Source organism: Gallus gallus, chromosome 1, assembly GCF_016699485.2.
Source record: "Gallus gallus isolate bGalGal1 chromosome 1, bGalGal1.mat.broiler.GRCg7b, whole genome shotgun sequence".
In the NCBI taxonomy this organism is placed as follows: Eukaryota; Metazoa; Chordata; class Aves; order Galliformes; family Phasianidae; genus Gallus; species Gallus gallus.
The window spans coordinates 130,682,128-130,704,382 of record NC_052532.1 but is presented as its reverse complement, the minus strand read 5'-3'; the positions used below and the strand labels follow the sequence as shown (position 1 = coordinate 130,704,382).

The window sequence follows — 22,255 nt, the reverse complement described above, 5'->3', positions numbered from 1 at the left end:
AACTGAAATCTTTCTACAACTGTTCTGCACACTGTGAAGTAATGACATTGAATATTCCTCCTACACACAAATTCCTGTACTTAATTTACCTAACGACTCTCATTAAGATGCACGAGTATCATGAATAGAATGGACTTCTCTTTCTCTCTTTTGATGAAAAACTGTGGTCTTCCCTTTGCCCATGAAGCATGTATTCAGCCAGATTTCTCTACTACATAATTTTATTGGGGTCTAGAGAGACTGTGAGACAATGCATTTCAAAGAGTCTAATGATAGGTCATGTGTCTTATTTAAGGATACAGAGCAGCACTGTAGAAAAAAAATTTAACCGCTTCTAGTTTCAATTAGATCCCCAAGCAAATTTTGTCTGTTTACATATGGCTCTCACTTTTTGTTAGACTAGACAAGTTACTAGGACAGTGAGAAAACACTGATCCAAAGCTAATGATCATACTGAATGCCAGTCATCTTTTTAAAGGCTTTCCATAACTGAAGTTTTGAATTAATGTTGCATCCTTCAAGAATCTTAAATATCTAGACTTCATGACTGACTTTCCATATAGCTGTGATATTCTATGCTTATTTATCCATTTGAGATTGGATTCCTAGGTGTTCTTTCTTTTAACATCATCTAAAGCCACAGAATTTGCTTTAGATCAAGTACTGTATCATCTGATTGTTGCAACTGAAATACAAAAAGCAGACCATGACTATTTGAAACATACCCTGTTGTTTTTTTTTCCCCCCCTAGAACAGCACAGTGATTATTTTAAAAGAATTTGGCTAAATCACAAACAGAAGATCTACAACATATAGTTATGTTTAAGACTAATAAACAGTAGAATCATGACAGAGAAAAGGAAGAGGAAAATCTAATAAAGAGAACACATTCATGAAGAAAAATATGTGCGTAGCCAGAATGCATACGTTTTGACATACAACTTACAGAACAAATTAAGATAAAAGTTCCGTTTTCTTCAGAAACAGCTTAAGCAGTGCATTTAAACAGCATAGTTAGAAATGACTCCTTTAAAAATCTATTCAGATAAATACCTTTCCCTGTGATATCAGTATTCCCCGTAGAGTGTCAAACCCAACTGATGGTCCTTGGCCAGTTTCATCAAGTCTTCCTTCAAGATCAAACATTGGAATACAAGGACAAAAGAGTTCTGAAATGTGATGCAGCAGTAGAAGCCTGTTTCTCAGTGAAATGATGGGTATTTCCTGTAGATGATTGTACTCCATAGGAACCTATAAAAAGGTAATTATAACCAAAAATTAAGGATTATTCTAGCCTTTATTTTATTAAACAGAACAACAACTTAAGATTTGTAGGCAAATTTGTATCAGAAATTCAGGAATTGCTTATTCACAGTGTAAAAACTTAATATGGAATCCAGTCGTGTCTAAAAGATACGTACAGCATACATCCAAACTGAAAGCACCTGCAAGTATTAAAATATGACAGTTAAAATATTCTTGTCATTCCAAATTTTACTATTCCCTTTATCCATAAACAGATGTATTTCACATCCTGCCACCACTCCACCTAGGCATTATGCACCATTATTATAGCCGAAAACCGAATGTTCAAAGAACATTCTCAATGCTAAGCAAGCAATGATGAATTCACGTGGAAGAATTAGAATACAGAATTAAAAATCCTTCCAGATTACTCTTCAGTATTGGAATAACACCTGAATGAAGAATCCTTCTCACTTGAAAAAAACCACAGAATCTTTCTTTGGAAATACAGAAGTAAAATACTGGCTCAAAGCCAAATCAAAGCACACTAAACTGATGCAGAGATTTAGAAAGGAAATACATCTGCTGAAAGATCAGCAGCAAACATTAGCGCATTAAAAAACTGAATGCAGTAAGCCAAAAATATCACCTGTGTAGGAAGCTTGCCAGCATTAGCAGGTTTACTGGTTGACCAAGCTAAAGTATGTGCTGAGCCACAGGCAACTCTGTTGATCTTTTTACCCTGGAGTGCTGCAACCAAACGTGGTCTTTGGATGGCATTAGTTGTTCCATCTCCAAGCTGTCCTTCATCATTATCTCCCCAGGTATACACTTCCCCTAAACCAAGAAAAAAAAAATACCTCTGAAGATAGAAATTGTTTGTTTTAAATAAGCATTTAGAAATCATTTAACCAATTGAGACCACGGATAGTAATGAAGATTTCTTGAACTGACAGCTGTCCTGAAATCCATTATCTGCTGCAGGTAAAAGTGAATGACACAGTTACGTCTGTACAGCAGATAGTATTAAATGCATTAATTCCCTCAGAGTATATATAGCAGAGTTCTACTGCAGAACAGTAGGAAATGGTGGTGCAGAAGGATAACAACAAATACACAAGAAACAGTCTGTACTTCACAGTTTCATAGGAAAAAAAAAATGCTGATTTTCTTCAACCATCAGCATTTATGAAACTTAACTCTTAATTTTTATTAATTCAAAACCTTCAGTTGTTTTTAAATGATCACTGCAAACCAATGACATACTTAGTGCTCAAGAAATATGCAACTTCTGCAAACACAAAATATGTAAATGCACATATAGGATCAGCATTTTTAGTAAGGACAGCCTACCAATATTCAACTTAAAGTTTCCTTTTTTTATTCCTTCTCCAAATTCAGTACTAAGTAACTTATTTAATTTTTATACCATCTTCAGTGCAGCAAACACAGTGTAAAGACCCAGTAGCAATTGCAATGACTTTCTTTCCTTGCAGTCCCTGCACTTGTCGTGGTCTTCTAACATGGTCATCAGATCCATGGCCCAGCCGATGATAATCTCCTTTGCCCCTGAATAGAGAAGATAGAACATTTCAAAACTGAGTTTTAGTATTAGAAAGAATGGAAACCTAGAACGTGTATTTGGCCTGTAGATGTATTTATAAATAGTCCAGCAAAAATATTTGATATTTAGGAGAAACAGTTCAGCTCTGACTCCAATTATTCAAAATGAATAATCCCTACCTCAAATGCCATGGATGTGATTCTGCTTTTACAATAAAAATACTTAATACATGGTTCCACCTTGCTCTTCATATCTCATCAATGTGGTGAAGGTCCTTTCACCACATGCACAAGTGTTTTGGTGGGGTTTTTTGATTGTTTGTTTCTCTTAAAAGATTAAGACTCAAGGATTAGGCTTCTATCAGCTGCAAAAGCAGTACCAACCTCAGAGACTGTAACTTCATACAGTTGGAGGATATTGCACGGAGGTAGTGTTTGAAAGGCATTTTGTTTTGCCTTTCTAAGCACTTCAGTCTGGTAGTTGTTTAAACTAAACGATTTGGAATTGCACAAGATTAAAACAATGAACTGAATATACAAATTCTTAGATAACAAAGATTTTGCTAATATATGAAAATGTTATTTATGCTGTCATCTTCCAGACTGCATGACACTTTGAGCTTACATTTTTAGTGACCTCCTCTGAGCTTCTGCATTTTACAGTGGTCAATGTCTTGAACAACAAGTCTGTGTTTACATCGCGCCATGACAAAACACTTTAGTTTTATATGCAGATAGCACTACAATATGCTCCTCAAACTAGTAGATTTTATTACTAATCAAAACAGAGAAATTCAAAAGAGTTTTCCATATGGGAGAAAATCAAAGCGGTGAAGGCAGTATAACAGTAATACTTGTTGCAAAGGTTATGTCTAATGCTGTCCAAATAGCTAATATAAAATACTTACCAGGTATATACTGCTCCAGATTTGGTAAGAGCCACAGAAAATTGTGATCCACATTCTACTTTAACCACTCCAAGGTCTGTGAGAGAATCAATCTACGAAAATAATAGCAAATAAAATCAGAATCAATTATGGAGACTAAAGTTCCATCAACCATCCTGTGTTTAGGCATGTCTTAAGTACAATAAATTGTTCTATGTGTTACAGTACCTACACACAAGCTTATGAATTAAAATGTTTATGTGGATCATTTAACAGAATTCCACTCCTTTCATCTTTCTATTTATTTACTATATTTATATATATTTATATTTACTACTTAAACACTAAAAAGAAACTCAGATTTAGAAAGCCATTGGAGATTTTAACTAATATTTTACCTGGAGCAGTATCTCCTTAAATAAAAAGAGTAAGGCTCTGTCTCCAGCTACTCAACGTTAATCATCGCTAGCTCCTCTGACACAGATGTGACTCCGCTGACATAGTAAAAAAACTTAAACCTGCAATACACTGTTCCTACTCATTTTATATGTGTCCTTACATCATTTTATCATCAATCCTATGGACAGATCATCAACAAGAGTGATAAACTGTGTTCAAACTGTGTTACGTCATGCAATAAAAAAAAAAAAACCATCCCTACTTGGAACAGGCCAGTAGACTCTGTCCTTTACAAAAGGGAATGGGGGCACCTGCACCCATGTAAAGAGGTTCAACTCTGGATTAAAAATAAAATCTGCTGTGCATAGGTATACACAAGGACACTCACATAGCTGCACGTTATTCTCATATACAAACAGTGCTCGTCTCTATAACAACTGCTGTTATTCAAATTAGTTAGCTATATGGATTTTGTCTGAAATCTGAAGATTCCTTGGGAAATATCTAACCCTTGGAAAGGAAACAAAATTAAAGTAACAAATACTTCCGGAACCAGAAACGCTCTCCAAATAACAAAATCATAAAACCAACTTTATTCAGCACAAAAGTTGAAGACCAGTCACTGTATCCTACAAAGCTCATTATTAACATCAAAAGGATCCTGATGTCCCACGGTGGGTGGAAGTTTGCACATATTAATGCATGTCTTCACTAATTTCTATTAAACTTATGGTTTATAAAACAATCAACAATATGTATTCAAATACCTTCATTGGCACTTTGCAGCCATCACTGCCTCCTCTTCCAAGTTTTCCATAATCTCCATCACCCCAGGACCAGACCGTATCATCATCCGTCAGGCACAACGTCTGCGCATCTCCACTGCCACAGGCTATGTCAATCACACGATAGCCCTGAAGAGCTTCCACCTGTAAAGCGATCACCAGTTTTTGTTTACAATAAAGACTCAGTCACTTAGTTTCATAAAAGAAGTCAAACCCAACTTGAAGAGAAGCATCACTGGAACTAAAAGTCTGAAACACAACATGATCTTGCAAATGAATTCAAGTCAAAAGGCTTTGCTCTTTTCAAACCAATAAAATAACTACATATTTCACATACTGGATTATTCTCTTTACTTGGTGAACAATGTTTTTATTTTTTAATCTAAAAATGCCAGGGAAAAGAACTCATACAAAACATGTAAGGGTACCAAAGGCTATATTCTGTTTATGTGTTCAGGTTCTCTGGTTCACTCTTGTGTACACTAAGCACTGAATACACTGCTTATTTCCAAATAGCCTCTTACTATTTTACAATTTCCTTTCACTGTTCTCTGAATTAAATCAATATCTTGACTTTTGAAATGCTGCCATCTAGTGATGATGTATAGAATTGAGATTCACAAAGCAAAAGAATTCTGACACACACAAACTGCACCCTCCTAATCCACAGCCTTCTTGAAATAAGGGATTTGAGGTAGCCCAATCCATCATCCAAAGCAGCATGGAATTTCACATACTCCAAACTAATCTACAGATGTGTTATATTCATTCTAACCAAGAAAATGGACGGATGTTGTATAACAAAGTCAGGTAGATCTTGATTTTGGGTGCAGGGGAATGCAAACATCTGATTGTTTTCAGTGCAAAGCATTCCTGTGGAGGGGTGCTTCACAGGCAAGTTAATCCCTCTTCAAGATACCTTCCACCCCTCACTCAAACTGGAAGCGACAATAGCATGTGATCCATTTACAATTGGTACAGGTTATGTCCTTTACACTCAGTGTTGTTTGGGTTTTAGAGGTGTTGTTTTGTTTGGCAGGGAGGGTTAAATCCTCTCCAAAACAAATTCCTTATAAGCTGCTTAGTGATCTCTAGCAAAGTCTTGCAGTTCAACTTTTACTGAATACTTACAAACCATTTCTGTTCTCTAGAACAACCACTGTTTCCTCCTTCTATTTTTTACAATGCAGAAATACTGAAAGTCACAGATCAGAAGTTAAGAACTGGAATAAAAGACCACACAGAATTCCAAAGGTTTCTTACCAGTTTAGGCTTCAGCTGGTCTTCGCTATCTCCGTGCCCAAGGCGCCCATATCTTCCCTTTCCCCACGTAAAAAGGTCTCCTGCAGCTGTAATACATGCACTGTGTGCTCCACCAGCAGCGATGTCAACCACTTCTATGCCTCTCAGAGATTCAATTACACGAGGACGATCACAAGGGCTGAAATGAAAATACTTTTTGACACACCTTTTGGAATAGACAATTCACATAAACCAACGTATGAAGAGCTTTACAAAATGAGTACAAGGACATCTACATCACTATTTACTTTTGTTCCAGATTAACATCCTCAAGATCTATGTTAAGTTATTCATTCAAAAAAATTTTAGAGGTCTATAAAAGCTGGAAGTATTTTACTACTTGTTCTACTAAGGCATAACAGGTTAAATGAAACTACAGAAACACTTTCGTTAAAACTTAGTCAGAATTAAGCATTTACCCTGGAAAAATCAACCTAGCTTAATATACATTATCAAAATTTCTAGCATAACATGTACTGATTTCCTCCATGGACTGGAGCATTCCTTTTTCTTTTGGTATCTGAATATTGTTGTCTATAACAACAAAACTTCTTTAACACAGGTAACTGCAAGTGAACATCAGAAGCAGAATGGTAGTTTTGCTTCCTCCCTGAAGTGCCACATACACACAGTGTAAATCCCAAGGGAAATCCACTGGACTTCAGCATCTACTGATAAGCTAGAAGATAATATCTAGTCACAGAAATCCAAGTAATTTTATCTGACAAAAATTTTGTGGTTCTGTAATTTAAAGACACAAATTTCCACATCACTACTTAACACAGACTTCTACATATAGACTGTATTCATATAACACTTCAAATACATTTCAACTATTATAAATATCCATTAATAGTTTTAAAAAATAACAAAGCATTACCTTCGGTTTCCATGGCCAAGTTTACCATCTTCTGCTTCACCCCAAGAATAAACTTCTCCCTCAGAAGACAATGCCAAACAGTGCTTCCCTCCTGAGTTCACTGCAACTTTCTTTATAAACACATGTTGAATGGATTCCAGTAAAGTTGGAGTAGAAACTGACTCTGTTCCTCCAATTCCAAGCCTACCACCTGCTCCATACCCAGTGGCATACAGCTTTAGAATAAAAAATAAACTTTAGTTTTGTTTATGTCTTGAAGAACAGTCACTGTGGCTACAGAGAAGAATTCTTAATGAATGTATACTAGAACAGAATTAATGCAAAGGCCACCAGAAAAGTTTCTTATATGCCTCTATATCCTCCTTTGGAAATTTTGAGAATGCACGTATTAACAGGATGAGGTTTTTCCTTTCAAAATAAAAGTGGCATTAAGACTTAACTTACGCAAGCAACACCAGTACATGTTCTATGCTGAAGTTCCTGAACATATGGAAGGAGAAGAGGAAGTACTCAAGCTTTCATTATGGCCCTTACAGTACTATATAACAATAGTCTAAGGACAAAGCCAAAACAAGTTGAAGCAGAGCTCATATTTGAGATCGGTATAGACAGAAAGAGGAGACCAGCTGTAGGCAACAAATTCATCATCAAACCTGAAGCAGAAACATTTATACTGCAAACAACTATAATCTAAGAACAATTCCTCCAGTACACGCATCTCTTTTCCCCTTAGAAAGGGCACTTATCATTCAAGGCCCCTTTCCTACTAGCATGATCTCTACTGCATAGACATGAGTTTCTTTTGCTTTCAGAGGTGACCTGATACACATCTAAGTAATTTCTTCATAATGACTTTCAGTCTGTGCTTAGCTTTAAAGCCTTCTGCTTTTTACTACCTGAAGAACGTCTTGTGTCTCCAAAAATTGTCTACTTTCCCAACTCCACAAGTTGGTCTTGGAAGAGAATAATTCTACTTATCAATGTAACTGTGACTTAATTTTGCTTATCAGTTGTTCCACACTCAAATGAACTCTTTCCCATTGCAATTCAGGTGAATTTTCAAGCTCAAACAGACAAGATTCAGAAGCTGTAGCAGGCAACTATTTAGTTTCACACAAGGAATTTAACACTAGCCTGCTTCAATGCACCAGGTCAGGTGCACATAAATATGTTCTGGAAAAACAATTTTCCACACTACTTTTGTAGCAATACAATCTAACCTTAATCAAGGAAAAATTAAACACAGACATTTCTTGCCACCGGTTTCAATGTGTGTTGCCAAAAAAAAAAAAAAAAAAAATCAGATCAGCATTTAATAAAATGCATGATTATATAAACATACAAATAAAATCCCACATTAGATTTTCAAACTTGTATTAAAGTTTTGTAATAAATGATAAGCTTATTTGCACACATTCTCTGTAAAAATTGAGCCCATTAGAGAAGGTTTTACACTTTCAAAGTTTCTAATCCTGTCCCAACAAGCCAGAGATTCTAGACTCCCATGCATTTAGTTTTCCTTCCCCCATAAACATTCTATTACCTATATTTGAAAGTACAACACATGCAAATTAGTACTTCTAGTGTCAGGAATGAAAAATATGGTTACATTCAAGCCAATAGGAGCTGTCGATGTTCTAATGCGTTTTAAATCCTAATGCTGATTTTGTGAAAGAAAATATAACTTTGTGTAATAACGTTACAAAACCACCTACCATCTGCAGGTGTCTTTCGAGCATTACTACTCTAGTTTTCTTTCTTCTATGGGATACACACACAAACACAAATGCTTCTTCGTACTCTGTCCCACACAATTCTTTAACTATAGTATTGCCTTTTACTATGTTTGTGTGTTCAAAAGTAATTTACCTCAACACAATTATGTCAAAAGCAACGTCATTAATCTGTCCCTTTTCCTTTGGTGAAAAATTAAGCAAGGATGTTACTGACTGTCCAGGACAGAATTGTTACGGTATATCACTAGATGAATGTAACTGCAACAAGAAAGTTTAGCTAAAACTCTGTACTGTTTCCCCAAAACAATGCTGCCATTTGTACCAAAATTAAGATACATTTAAATACACAAATCCATTTTTTTTCCCTCTTCATTGAGCATCCAAGTATCTGCAAATTGGATCCTGCAAAATCTAACTTTAAGAAGTCAGCTCTGAACAAACTCAGATTCCATTTACCTCTCTCTCCTGTCAGTGAGAAATCATCATCATCATCACATTTTACTGTTTGTCATGTTGTAAGAGACTCTATGAGCATGTTACTTGTATTCTTTATTTTCCAAAATCTGACAATAGTTTTGAATTAAGAACTAAAATACGCATTACTAGTTTCAAGTATTTAATGCTGCATTTCACTGAATTCCTTCATTGTAATGGCAGAATTGGTACAGTTTAGTTTCTTAAACATACGTGTGTATATATATATATATATACACACACGTATGTTTCACCATTTACATATATATATATATATATATATATATGTAAATGGTGAAAAACACACATCAGAATAAAATTTTTACAATGAGTATAACAAACATTTATTGTATGCTTACCTTTCCATCAGCAGTCACTGCAAACAGTGTCTGCTCACCACCGATTAATTGCACTGGTCTAAGAGTAGCAAGAGCTTCACATGGAGTTGGGACTTTGACTTTTGCCCCTTCGATTCCACCAAGTTGTCCTCTGTGATTATGACCCCAACCATAAATGGTTCCACTGCCTCCAGCTGAAAGTGTCCAATCGTCAGGTCGTCTGTTTAAAATTCAAAATAAAGAATCATAAATGAGCTTAAAGAAAGTCACAAAAAAGTTCATTTGTACAACAACAAAGTTGAAGGACAGTTGAAAGAAGTAACCTATTCATCCACTGGACAAGCTGTTCATCCTGTTCTCTCTTAAAGACATCATGGCATTCATGAAGAACATCCATATTTTCATTATCTGCCATTAATTCTCGAATTTTCTTTGCTACCTGTAAAATATTTTGCATTAAACAATGTTATTCCAACTAAACCATATTCCGATCACAGCTGGCATAAAATACTTCAAATCTCAGCCTTTTAAATGCAACACTTTTGTACGTTCCATGAGCTATTTAAAATATTCTGGCAATACCTCATCGAGGAAAAGGCGAGGTAATGGTGTCCTTTTATCAAGGGCCACAGCAACCCTGGATGCCATACAGTATCTTCTGAACCAGGCCCATTTGTGTGTCTCAGCACAGCAAGGGAGAGTGTCCAGCTCTAGATCACAAGCAAGCGCCACAAGAACCTGCAGACAAAACAGATTTTACAGCTGCAACAAAAGAGTGTAATAAAAAGTAACACATATCTGATGTAGTAGAACAGCTCATAGACCAGTAGGGCATCAACAGTCTCAGTGAATGTAAAGTGCAGGGGACATTACGAGCTATCCACCTTCATTACCCTCACTGAAGTGACAGAATCAAGTGTATGCAAGCTGATCTCACACAGTTAGATATCTAAATTTCCTCCTCCAATGCAGGAATTTTCACAGTTCACCTGTGAAAAATACTCCTAGATTAACTGACTTTTCTGTATCAAAAAATGATATGCTGAACATTTCACCTTTTATCTCTAAACTAAGTATCCTTCCTCCAATTAAAATCAATTTATTCAGTGTTTTACTGGCAAAGACAGTATACAATGGATTACTTCTGCCTTGGAAAACCTTTCACGTATTTTAAGAACTTCTTTTCTTTAAGACATAAATCCTTTTACATTTACTACAGGGGAAGCTTTTTTAAGCCTTTTTATTCTTGCTGCTCTTCTCTAGACTTGCTCAGCATATTTCTCTGTACTTTGAAGTACACGGCTCAAAATAGAAGAGCTTTCCTTTTAAGATATTCTTATTTGTTCCTAGTGGAGGTAAGTAATACCTTCAGGATATTTGAAAGGACAAAAATATATAAATATTCCTGTTAGGACAATTCGGATATCAACTGTCAAAAATGTAACTTAAGCTGTAGTGTACTATGTTCCCAAGATATTGTTCTGAACTACCAACCTCAGCCTACCTAGGTATTCCTTATTCTTTATTTGCATATTTGATTCTCATTTTAGAAGTAGTATTTTGATTTCATCATTACTCAAATTAATCTTAGTGACTTCAGACTAGTTTTTCAAAATCCACTAAAAGCAGCAAAATGAAGTTTTTCTATCAGGATGAGGTGAGCTAGTCACACACAAAAAAAAATCCCAAAGAATTTTACTAGTGAATTCTTTACTGATTGTAGCACATTACCTTAAAGAAAGGGCTGTGGAGTAGTTGTTTGCCACCTCTCACAATAGGGTCTTCATAGTCAAACTGTCGCTGCAGTGCTTCTGGAAGACCTTTAACCAAAGCAGCTAAAGCACTCCCTGTAAAACTCTAGAGAAATCAGAGAAGTTGAAAATTACACTGTGTGCTATATGAAGTTATTTACATGGCCATGACAAAACATTAATGACTTCCCAAACCACAGTTTGTCACATGAAACATCAGTTGCATCCATTTCCTAATACAAAAGTATTTCTATCATTTTTGACAATTCCAAAAATTACATGGATACAAAACTGGAATTAGCTTTAATTTTTTCCTGAAACGAAGCCCCTTTACAGAGACTTGTAGACTATTTATTTGGCACATTTCCTATTTTGTGGTTAACAATAAAAACATTGTAAATAAGGGCCAACATTTTTAATGCTTTACAAACATCTTAACGAGAAAAACGTTAGATAAGAGCTTCTGTGCCCTCTTACCAAAGTTCGTGCTTCTCCATCATTGTCCCCAAGAATCCGGTTGATGTTAATAGACTGGCCAAATTCTGTTGTGAGCAGCTTCCGTAGTCTCTGCAAAGCCCACATTCTATGGCCAGCAGCTAAAGAAACAAAAGGCACACAATACCCAGAATTACTTTAAACAATAATTTTAACTCCAAAATGTAGTTTTAAACTTAGGACTTACACTTACCTAAGGCACTCAGTTGAGCACAAGCTGCAAGAGAAGCTGCCAAGCGAGGAACTATGCTCCTGTTGGATGCAAAATTCAAGCGAAAATCCAACAAACACGTAACCAAATCCATTGAGGGACAGGAAAGAATGCAACGATCCGAGAGAAGATCTTTGGGGCCTGCAAGAAATAAAACAAAGAGGTAAAAAAGATTTGAAGATTTGTCCTTTTACTGAAATTAGTACAGAATTAAGAGCAGGATCTGCTGAAAAAACACAGCAGTGTACAGTGCCAGTCTATATCTGAGTTGGTCCATTCCATGTCCCTTTGAAGGGACTGGAAGAAAGAAGCCTTTTCATGACATACAGTATCTTGGGTTATAATGGATCCACAAGGATCACTGAGGACAACTCCCGACTCCACACAGAGCACCTTAAGAGTTAAACAATCCATCTAAGAGTATTATCCAAACACTTCTTGAACATCAAACACTTAGGGTCATGACCACCTCCCTAAGAAGCCAGTTCCAGTGCTTGACCACTCTCAGTGAAGAACTGTTCCCTAATACTCAGTCTGAACTATCTCTGACTCTTTCTTTAAGCCATACACTTAAGTCATACCAGTCACCATATAATTCACCTAATTTCATGGATTCATTAGGGAAAATACATACATATATACACACACACACACCTCACATGAATTGTTTCTTAGAAGTAGCCTCCCTTCACAAATAGAGAGACAAACCAGAGCAACTACAAAACATTTTTTCTCTCCCTTATGTAGAGGTGCACTTCTCAGGACTTTTTCAACAAACTTTGCTACGTATGAAAGAAAACATTTCCTTATAATGAATACAAACGAACAATTAACCTTTGGCATGTAAATATTTAAATTACATTGGTAAATATACTCTCAACCTTCCATAAACGAGATATACACTTTACCTGCAGCTGGCATGATAGGATAAACAGTGAATCGCCATCCCCATCCATTTACAGATCCATCACTGATGAACTTCCACTTTAGCTCATCCCCTGGAATTCGCAACTCACTAGACCAATCTGACCACTCACGACCTGTTACAGTAAGTAATATGAACATGTTCATATACGCTGCCCAAGCCGATGCAATCTACTCAGCAATAATAACTTTTGTCTAGGGTTACTTTAATATTACAAACATCACATAAATATATTCCAAAAGAAAAGTGTATGTGGAGCATATGTACATACCTATAATGATGTTATATAACCAAAACATAAGTCTTAAACAGTTCAATTACCACTTCTATTGTATGTCTTCAGTGCTTTTAATACCACTTTCAAAAGACAATTATGAGCTCTTACCACAACCCCATTGTTCTGTTCTCAAATTATCTTTTCAAATTACAAAAATACATTAAAACATTAAGCTTTAGCTCTTTTTCCAATCAAAAACAGCTCAATAATTAAACACATGAAGATGTGCATCTGAAACAGGTTGGGGAAAAAGTCGTTCACAGTAAAAGCTCACATTATAAGTGCTGAAAAATGGTAAGTATAGGTAGTACTACTTAGATTCTTGCACGAGTTCACACATGGAAAGGGTTAAAATGTAAGATTTGATGAGATTTAAAATATTACTCTATCATCTACTGAAAGGCAACAGCACTTAAAAATGAAATCATGGATAGTGGGATAAAAGATGTGGAGATTTCATGTAGATTCAGGTACATAGACCAGAGCAGAAAACAGAAAGACAGAGCCTAGATTCTATTTTGGGCATTCAACAGAAGAAGAGCATTTGTCTTGACTGTAAAAAAAAATAAAAATAAAAAAAAAAAGCTCAAATTTCTACAACTATTACTTCAAAATCTCAACGGGAAGCAAAAAAATGTATCCTCTTCCAATTGCTTTTGAATTTGTTCAAATATACTTCGATTATGCAGAAAACCATACATGGGCTCTGAGTGCTAGAAACTAATCTTTTTTTTACATTCCAACTGCTCTTATGAAAAATATCACAACATATGTCTGAGAGTCTATATATTCAAAGATTCAAGTTCACTCCTGTATGTCTGTATATAGATCATCCTTCTTTTTTGATTTAAAATGGAATATCATTTTATACGTTTTCCTCCTTTTTAATGGCACACTGCTCACAAGGACTATGTCACAGATAGTGGTACATTTCACTCAACGTTTAACAGTAAATCACACAAGACACTTTTGAAAAGCACCTGATCGGACGGAAACAATTCTGTTGACACCATCCATGATGGTGAGTGGATCATGACGCCGCTCTGTAGAACACTGGCGATCAAATTCTACTCTCAGTCCCTCAGCACCTAAACAGCAATAAAGAATTTACACACTTCTACAGAGCAATCAATTCCACAAGCAAACACAGTATTTTAGAAATCCATATGAAATCAAATGCAGTTGTTTGGAAGCCATACTACTCATTAATAAAAATAGAAATGTGAACTTGCTTTGGTTTAATGACACTGTTTCTAACTACTTCTCTTTGAAAGACCTACATTACAGGCAGCTCATGTGAATCGGGGCTGGCATACTGAAGACTACATTCAGAACATTCCCAACTGAAGAAGCCATAGCAAAAAACATCTGTTTACAGTTAAGACAAATATCAAAAGGTAAAGGCAACAGAGAGTTTAAGTATCAGTACTGGAGGAAGCACTAGATGAAAATACAGCACAGAAGGAAAAAAGTATTTCCTAATGATCGAGGCTACAAGACGAGCATTCAATTACTGACCCTGAAAATGACTGCAGTCATTCTCAGCTTCGTAAATGAACAGAAAACATCAGTAATACATAGCTGCAGAGGAGCAGTGTACAGAATTCAGTCACAGGACCCCAACTTGGGTAAATGTGTATTTCACATGACTGAGATGTTCATGCAGTATACAAGTGTTTTAAGAAACATTTTATTATAGCAATGGAACACACAACCTTAAAAGTTCAATACACATTTTTATAAGTTGAGAAGATTTTATATATGCAGGCTTGCAAGTACCTGAGTTTTAGCAACATAACTCTAGGAATCCTATACCTGGTATTTTAACTGTTCCACTAGATGATGTATCATCAGTGTATGGATGACTGCTTTCTACCACAACTGGCTGCGAAGAGAGGCGGCCACTTTGTGAGTCAGTTGCCACATCTTCTAACTCAGTAACACACAGCTCCAACAACATATCAGCAACCTAATTCAAAAAAAAAACAACAGACACACACCTAAGAATCAAGCTTATGAAAACAGTGTATGGTTAGTCCAAGAACTCTAAGCCAAGTATCATTCCTTCTCACTTAAAAGAAAAAAGAAAAAAAAAAAAAAAAAACCATGTATTCTGATTCATAAACTATCACATTCATCCAGAATATGAAAAAAAATTAAGTAAATGCCAAAACAACTAATGTTTTCCCTTGCAGAAAAACTAAACTGTAAAGCAGAAACCAATAGATTAGTGAAAGATGTAAATATATAATCAATACGCAATATTAAAATGTACTGTTTAGAGAGAAAACTCCAATTATACTCATTTTTGAAGAGTGGCTTCAAACAAAAACTCTGAGTAGGGAAAAAAAGTTTTTAATTTACTTGTTAATGCTTGAACAATTAAAAAAAATTGATATGTAAATGCATGTATTTAATTGGAGTAGGAGGGATACATCTCAAATCCAGAACAGAATTTCATTGATATATATGATCATTACAAGGAATTTAAAGATTTGAAAAAAAGATGCTTGATAGTTTCTGAAATACCACTTTGTTATTCTTATAGCATCTGTTAGACACACAATCCTGGTTTAATAGAACAGCTACACTTTAAGATTTCATTTTTTTTTTTTTTAAGTACAGCTGTCTTGTCATTTATATCATTAATTAAAAAAAACTCAGAATTCTTATCAAAGTCATTATTTATCTTTTTGATTAGTGAATAAAGAAATACAAACAAGAGCTTTGTATAATCGCTTCCAGTGTTTCAAAGCAGACTTTAAGCAGTGCAGAGCCATAAATGAAATATGTCATATGAACACCTTAAAGCAAATGCATCATTACTCATTAAAAAGTATTGAAGAAACATTAAACAACATTCAGTTCATTCCCACAAGAAGATATTATACGCAACAGTTAAGACTGTCATATTCTGTTGCATAGCTTTTGGTAGCCAGTATTACAACATTCATTCACAGTTAGCTGTCCACGGAAAACTCACACCCATTAACATCTTGCAAATATTTCTCTTCTTAACTTGTTTGATTCAGCTTCATGCTTTGCCAGAATGATAAATTACATATATGATTTATATATCAAATTATATATGCATATTATGGTATAAATATCAGACATATTTACATTTATTTCAAATAAATACATTCACAGAGCATTTCCATTACAGTCATTAAGGTTCAGATGCATTAAGTTTGACTCTAATTTTCATGCTTACTAGCTTCCCAGTATATCAAACTATACCTCAAACAGAAGAAAATATTCCAGTAAGCTAAAAATATAAAGGACATAGTTAAAAATGCAAGAACAAAATCTGACCTGTGGGTAAGCTGTGCCCATACCAGACAGAACAGCTGAGAGAACATCTCTTCCCTTTTCACCTGCTCGGTTGGACACAGCGAGCTTTAGCAGGTCAACCATGACTCGTGTGTCATCTGGGACTAATAGACTAGTAAACTCATCCAAGTACTGAGGTTCTGGGCCAGACACTTTACTTTGGCTTTCTACATCCTACAAAACAAATTGCAGAAAGAGTTAGACAGGGAAACGAAAGAGGAATCTCATTGAATACAAACATACTAACTTGCCTGAAGAAGTCTGAAAGTAGTTTAAGACACAATTTGCAATTCTGGGACTACATGGCCTCAGAGTTTACCTACTGTTAAACCAGTTTCTCAAGTGAAAAAGCTTTGCTAAACTGAATTTCTTCAGCTTCAGAAAAAAAGAAAAAAGTAAAAGTAATCACCCAGTCTTTGAATATACTTTAAAAATGCAATCATTTATAGAGTAATTTTAAATGATCTAAAACAGAACTGTTCAGTAAAAGCATTATAAGGACTTAAGTGTTAAGGAAGGCATTGACAACATTACTTCTTTGGTTTTTGTCATGGTTTCTGCAATGATGCTGGCAGCTCCAGGATCATCTGTGACTGGAATGAAAGGACGTGAAGAGGCAGCAGCAGCTGAGGGAGTTACAGCAGATGGCGTCACAGCATCTTCTGAAGAAACCACCTAGCCAAAACAAACAAAAGAAACAAAAGCTGGAATGAGGGACTACAAATCCTTTAGGAGTGTAATTATTTTTCAGAAGGGTTTGTGTTCAAAGACAGCAGCAATCCAAAAACAGTCATAAATTCAAATACAACAGCTTCACTCTCTGTTTTTCTAGCTCACATTTTTTGTTCCTAATATGATAAGCCAGCCACAACCCCCACATACTACAAAACACACACAATAAAACATTAGTGCCTGCAGTGGAGTCTGCAATGCAGAAGAAAACCCCAAACAATACATGTCAAATTAGTAGTCTGTGAAGGAAAATATCTTTATGGTTCTACTGGCAGCTCAGAATCAAGAGAGTAGAAATCCACTCAGGCTCTTCTGTCTACATTAGTTAATATAGTTTACAATCATATTTAATTAAATAATTGTTGAACAGTCTCTTAATCCAGATTTTTTTTAACCATTCTTATAAAATTACTTTTAAAACCAACTTTAAAACGCTACTATAAATCATAATTGCACTTTAATGACATACTGCGTGATGAAAGTTCAAAGTTGATCTCACCAAAAATTTGTTTTTCCAAATCTGACATACATAAAGTATCCACTCCATAAATTAGAGCACAAAAAACAACCGTTTAATCTCTGCTACTTTACTAACAAACTAAATACTAAACAGTATTTTTCAGCTTTAGTCTTACACAATGTTGAAAAAATTCATTAGATACTACCTCCCCTCTCCTGTCCTGCCATGGGTTTGGGCTCAGCCTCTCTTCTATATCTCCTACAATCATGCATTCATCTCCACTTGCAGGGCTTCCTGTAGAAGTAGCATCTGATGGAGGGGCTGGCGATGAAGAGGGACATTCTACTGGTGCAATCATACTTGCAGGCATCAGTGCTCCAACAACTGCATCCCTGAAATCATTTAGGACAGATTCACATAAGCCTAATTACACTCCTTTGTTGAACTTGAAAGAAAAAATGGTATCAGCCTGGCTTAATAAAATAAGCAAAGTTTCCACAGACAGAGTTTAGCTCCATTCTTAAAGTTAAATGCTTAAATATTCTGTCTTAAGGTCATACTATTTTACATGAGTTCTCCTCTTGATAAATTTTAACAACAATACTCTGTTCTCTATCAACAAGGAATGCTAAAGTTTCATTATTCTTTCAACCCTATTCCCTGTTGCTTCCTCCACTACACCTATGGTGACATATCTACACCCCTATTACACAGTTTACTTGAGCATTCCTGAATAAACCTTTTTCCCCAGGTACTGAAAGCTTCTCATTCTAAAAAACCTAATATGGACACCAAAAGAAAACTTAAATGAAGCTTGGCCCTATTCTGAGAAGTTCAAACTCATAAAATCATTTACAGCTGACTCAGGAGACAGTGAAAGATGGTACGCTATGACACATATTGCTCTTTAAAACAAAGGAATACTTGCATGCCTACCTGGCATACATGATTTGTAATGCCATCAGAATATGAGATAATGCCTGCTGTTTGGCAACGTTCCCATCAAGCGACAGGAGAATCTTAGCAAGGGAAGGGCGATTGGGCTTCGAACTATTTGCACCACTGATCTTGTTACTGGCAGCAGAAGAATCTGCATCTGAAGGAACACCTGAAGTAAGGGGGAAAAAAAAAGAGAAGGCAATTGTTTCTGTTTCACTAAAAGTATACTACGTAATTGGAACTTAACAATCTAATTTCTTGGTAGATCATTACAGATCACAGTATTGTAAGACAGTTGACATTGGAAAGCAAATCTGGGTCCATCTGCTTTAATCCCTGCTTCAGCAGAGCGTCCCAGAACAGAGCACCCAGGCCCACATCCAGACTGCTTTCACAGGTTCCTCTCTGGGAATGCTGTGCCAGTGCTCTGTCATATACACAATGAAGTGGCTGTATATCTAAGTCTAAAAGACATTTTTAAACTGTAGTTCCTACAGTTACAACACTGGAATCAATACCGAAGCTTTTCAGCAAATGCCTTCATAAAATAGTGTTCCACCTTTTCACTTATTCATGAAGAATGGAATAACAGATATAAATATTTTAGTGATTGGCATTTAAAACAAATTTTACTTAAACAGAAATTTTTCAAAACAACATTAATAATAATTAGGTAGCCTAAAAATACTAAATAAATATTCTATATATATAGCTTTTACTCTCTTTAGAGCACACAGTTTTCAAAGAAAGCAATTAGCAAAACATTTGGATCTTTTTTGTTTAATATAAAACTTTCCTGTCTTCTCTCAGTAATTCTTACTTCAGTCACTTACTGAAGTCACTTACTTCAGAAACAAAAGATAGCAGCAGCCTAAAAACTATAGCAAGACATAACATGTAACAAGGCCAGTATTAAAGTAGCATCCATCTACCATGTCCTACTCTATGTTAAAAGACAAAGACTTTTTAGCGTTCAATAAAGTAGGTTGCATCTTACTTTTGAATAAGCCCTTTATAATCTCACATTTTCAAGAAGAGGTTTTGTTTTGTTTTATTTGGATGGGGCTGTTCTCATATTGGATGTTTTTTGATCTTTTGATCTTCTGTGTTTTTGCTTGTTTGCTGCCTTTTAGTTTTCTTTAGACAGTGTTCTTTTCACACTCTTCTATCAACTATCAAACCACACACACACACACACACCTAACTCTACCTTGGCATAAAAAAATGTAAGATGATGTCTACCAACCAAGATAAGAAGCACCTAAAGGGTCCCTCGCTGTCTGGAAAAGTACTGGCTCATGAACAGATGGTGTAGCTACATCCACTGTTGTCCATGCTACACTGTGGGAAGATCCACAAGCAACTCGAGTGATTTTCTGGCCTTCCAAGCCCTGTACAAGAGTGGGCTTCCTATTGACTGTAGTAGTTCCATTCCCTTGTTGCCCATGGTCATTGTCACCCCAAGCATAAACCTGCCAGAAGACATTTCAGTTCATTAATTCACCTCAATGGTTGCCTCATTTCTTTTCCTTACAAATCCTACAGAAAAATCTTAGCAATTTGTATTAATAATTCAGGATGCTTTATAGTACCTATTAATTTATTTAATTTTTAAATAATGCAGGTATTGTCATATGTTAAAAAAAACAAGGTAACCCTTTATTAGGTGATTCATACATCACTGCAGATTCATAAATCATCAGCTGATCAATTATACAATGTTTAAAGTGAACAACTAATTGAAAGAATTAATTTCATAGTAATTACAGCAGATATCTGAATCAACACAACAATAATTACAATGCTTGTTAACAGCAGAAGAAGCTATCCAAACATTATGACTATTACTGTGTTTTAGGAGTAAGAAGCAGAAAACAGATCGTGTAGATAATCCACAGACTAGGAAAATCTTACAAAAGCTATTAAGGTGACATTTAAAGACCAATAGTAACATGCGTTCTAATATATTTTAATTATAGCAAAAAAAAGTATTCAATTTAATCAACACTGATACTATTACAGTCTTCTTCAATGGTTTGTTTCTTTATGGATGGAGAAAAAAGGGGAAAGGAGGGTGATAAGTAACATACCTGTCCAGTGTCAGTAACTGCCAGACAGTGGAGGGCACCTACTGCCACATGCACGATCTTTTTGCCCCTCAGACCCTCCACTACTTGAGGCTTTCGTACATGTACATCAGTGCCATGGCCTAGCCTGAAGTAATCTCCCTTACCCCTAAAACAGACACAAAAATAAAAGCAAAATTCAGGACAATTATAGTGCTCACACATTCCTTCATCAATGCAGTTACCAGAATTAAAAAAAAAAAAAAAAATCTCATTTATCACTGGGATTAAAATAGCAAACTCTTCAAAATTGAATAAACGAAGGATAACTGCAATTCTATGACCCCACATTTCACCACAGTCTAGAACAGGCATCATTTATGACTTTTTGTACACACTGCATCTGCAATTATATGGAATTTCATCTGTTGCAGATACACAGAAATTAAAAATACCTACAACACTGATTAGTTATCCTTCTTGGACCTACTTACACTATTAAGGATAAACCTAAAAATAACAGATCCTTTACCAAGTTCACTCACTTGAAAGAAAAATACGAGAACTACTATGTATACAGAATTGAGATTCTTCATACTGTTGCAAGCTTCAATGTATGGTTCTCTATTTACCATAATCTAGTCTTCTAAAATTGTCATAAAGAAAACAAACTACACTAAAAATATACCATAGAGAAAAACTAATGTAGACACCTTAAAATGACTGTAAATGAAGAGGAAAAAGACTAATATTTCTTCCATTGTGTTTTTAGTAACCATTCTCATTTCTGCAGCTCACCAGAACCAATTTCTCAAAAAAAAAGACAGGTCATGCTGGAGGTGAATGTGACCTATAGTATTACTGCCTACCTAAAGATGTAACATAGAAGTTAGTTTTTCCCCTCAAATCAGTACAAATTCATGAAGATAAAACTTAAGAAGCATCTCAGCCATCATAAGGTGCAGACAAGCACAGCTGAAACAGCTGAAAAAAATCCCTTTGCAATCCTGTGATGTCATGAAATTATGCAAGAATTTTACAAAACATTCTTGAAGACTGCCAAATTCCCCTTCCTTTTACTCCTTTCATCACCACAAGGACTTAAGAGAGGGGAAAAAGAGAGAGACAAATATAGTTTCTAGGGGCCAACAATGAATGAGAACTCTACTAAAAGCTTTTCTCCCTTTTACTAAGAGAATTAACTAAAAACAGAAGTTTGGGGGATTTCTCTACATTATCATCAATTGCTGACAAAAAAAATATGTAACAACAAAAAAAATTTTACAGTATCCTAAGGTTTTATATATGTCAAATAGGTCAATTTATACCCAAGGATGGGGTAAGACCTTGAGCTGTAAAGATCTGAAATTGATCTGTATTACAGAAATGGACAAATTTTACAGAAAGACTTATCAACTTAAGAAGTGAGGCTTGTGCTCAAAACAAAAGCAGAAACA

At 35.4% G+C, this 22,255-nt stretch overlaps 1 protein-coding gene across 5 annotated transcripts in view; it reads right to left on the bottom strand.

Annotated features, from left to right (window-relative positions):
- Positions 1-22,255, bottom strand: part of HERC2 (HECT and RLD domain containing E3 ubiquitin protein ligase 2) — a 105,263-nt gene that overhangs the window by 13,904 nt on the left and 69,104 nt on the right. For 4 of the 5 annotated variants that reach the window (NM_001252376.3, XM_015277712.4, XM_040699084.2 and 1 more), the window contains exons 64-85: positions 20,823-20,967; positions 19,979-20,204; positions 18,730-18,901; positions 17,999-18,185; positions 17,136-17,276; positions 16,584-16,775; positions 15,084-15,237; positions 14,249-14,356; positions 12,975-13,106; positions 12,049-12,207; positions 11,838-11,956; positions 11,341-11,466; positions 10,192-10,347; positions 9,933-10,048; positions 9,631-9,829; positions 7,062-7,276; positions 6,143-6,320; positions 4,862-5,023; positions 3,717-3,808; positions 2,675-2,814; positions 1,895-2,082; positions 1,054-1,251 (exon numbers count right to left, since the gene is read on the bottom strand). In NM_001252376.3, coding sequence (NP_001239305.2) covers positions 1,054-1,251; positions 1,895-2,082; positions 2,675-2,814; positions 3,717-3,808; positions 4,862-5,023; positions 6,143-6,320; positions 7,062-7,276; positions 9,631-9,829; positions 9,933-10,048; positions 10,192-10,347; positions 11,341-11,466; positions 11,838-11,956; positions 12,049-12,207; positions 12,975-13,106; positions 14,249-14,356; positions 15,084-15,237; positions 16,584-16,775; positions 17,136-17,276; positions 17,999-18,185; positions 18,730-18,901; positions 19,979-20,204; positions 20,823-20,967 — 3,505 coding nt within the window. The remainder of the gene's footprint in view (positions 1-1,053; positions 1,252-1,894; positions 2,083-2,674; positions 2,815-3,716; positions 3,809-4,861; positions 5,024-6,142; positions 6,321-7,061; positions 7,277-9,630; positions 9,830-9,932; positions 10,049-10,191; positions 10,348-11,340; positions 11,467-11,837; positions 11,957-12,048; positions 12,208-12,974; positions 13,107-14,248; positions 14,357-15,083; positions 15,238-16,583; positions 16,776-17,135; positions 17,277-17,998; positions 18,186-18,729; positions 18,902-19,978; positions 20,205-20,822; positions 20,968-22,255) is intronic. The other variant, XM_015277713.4, reaches the window with a different exon arrangement.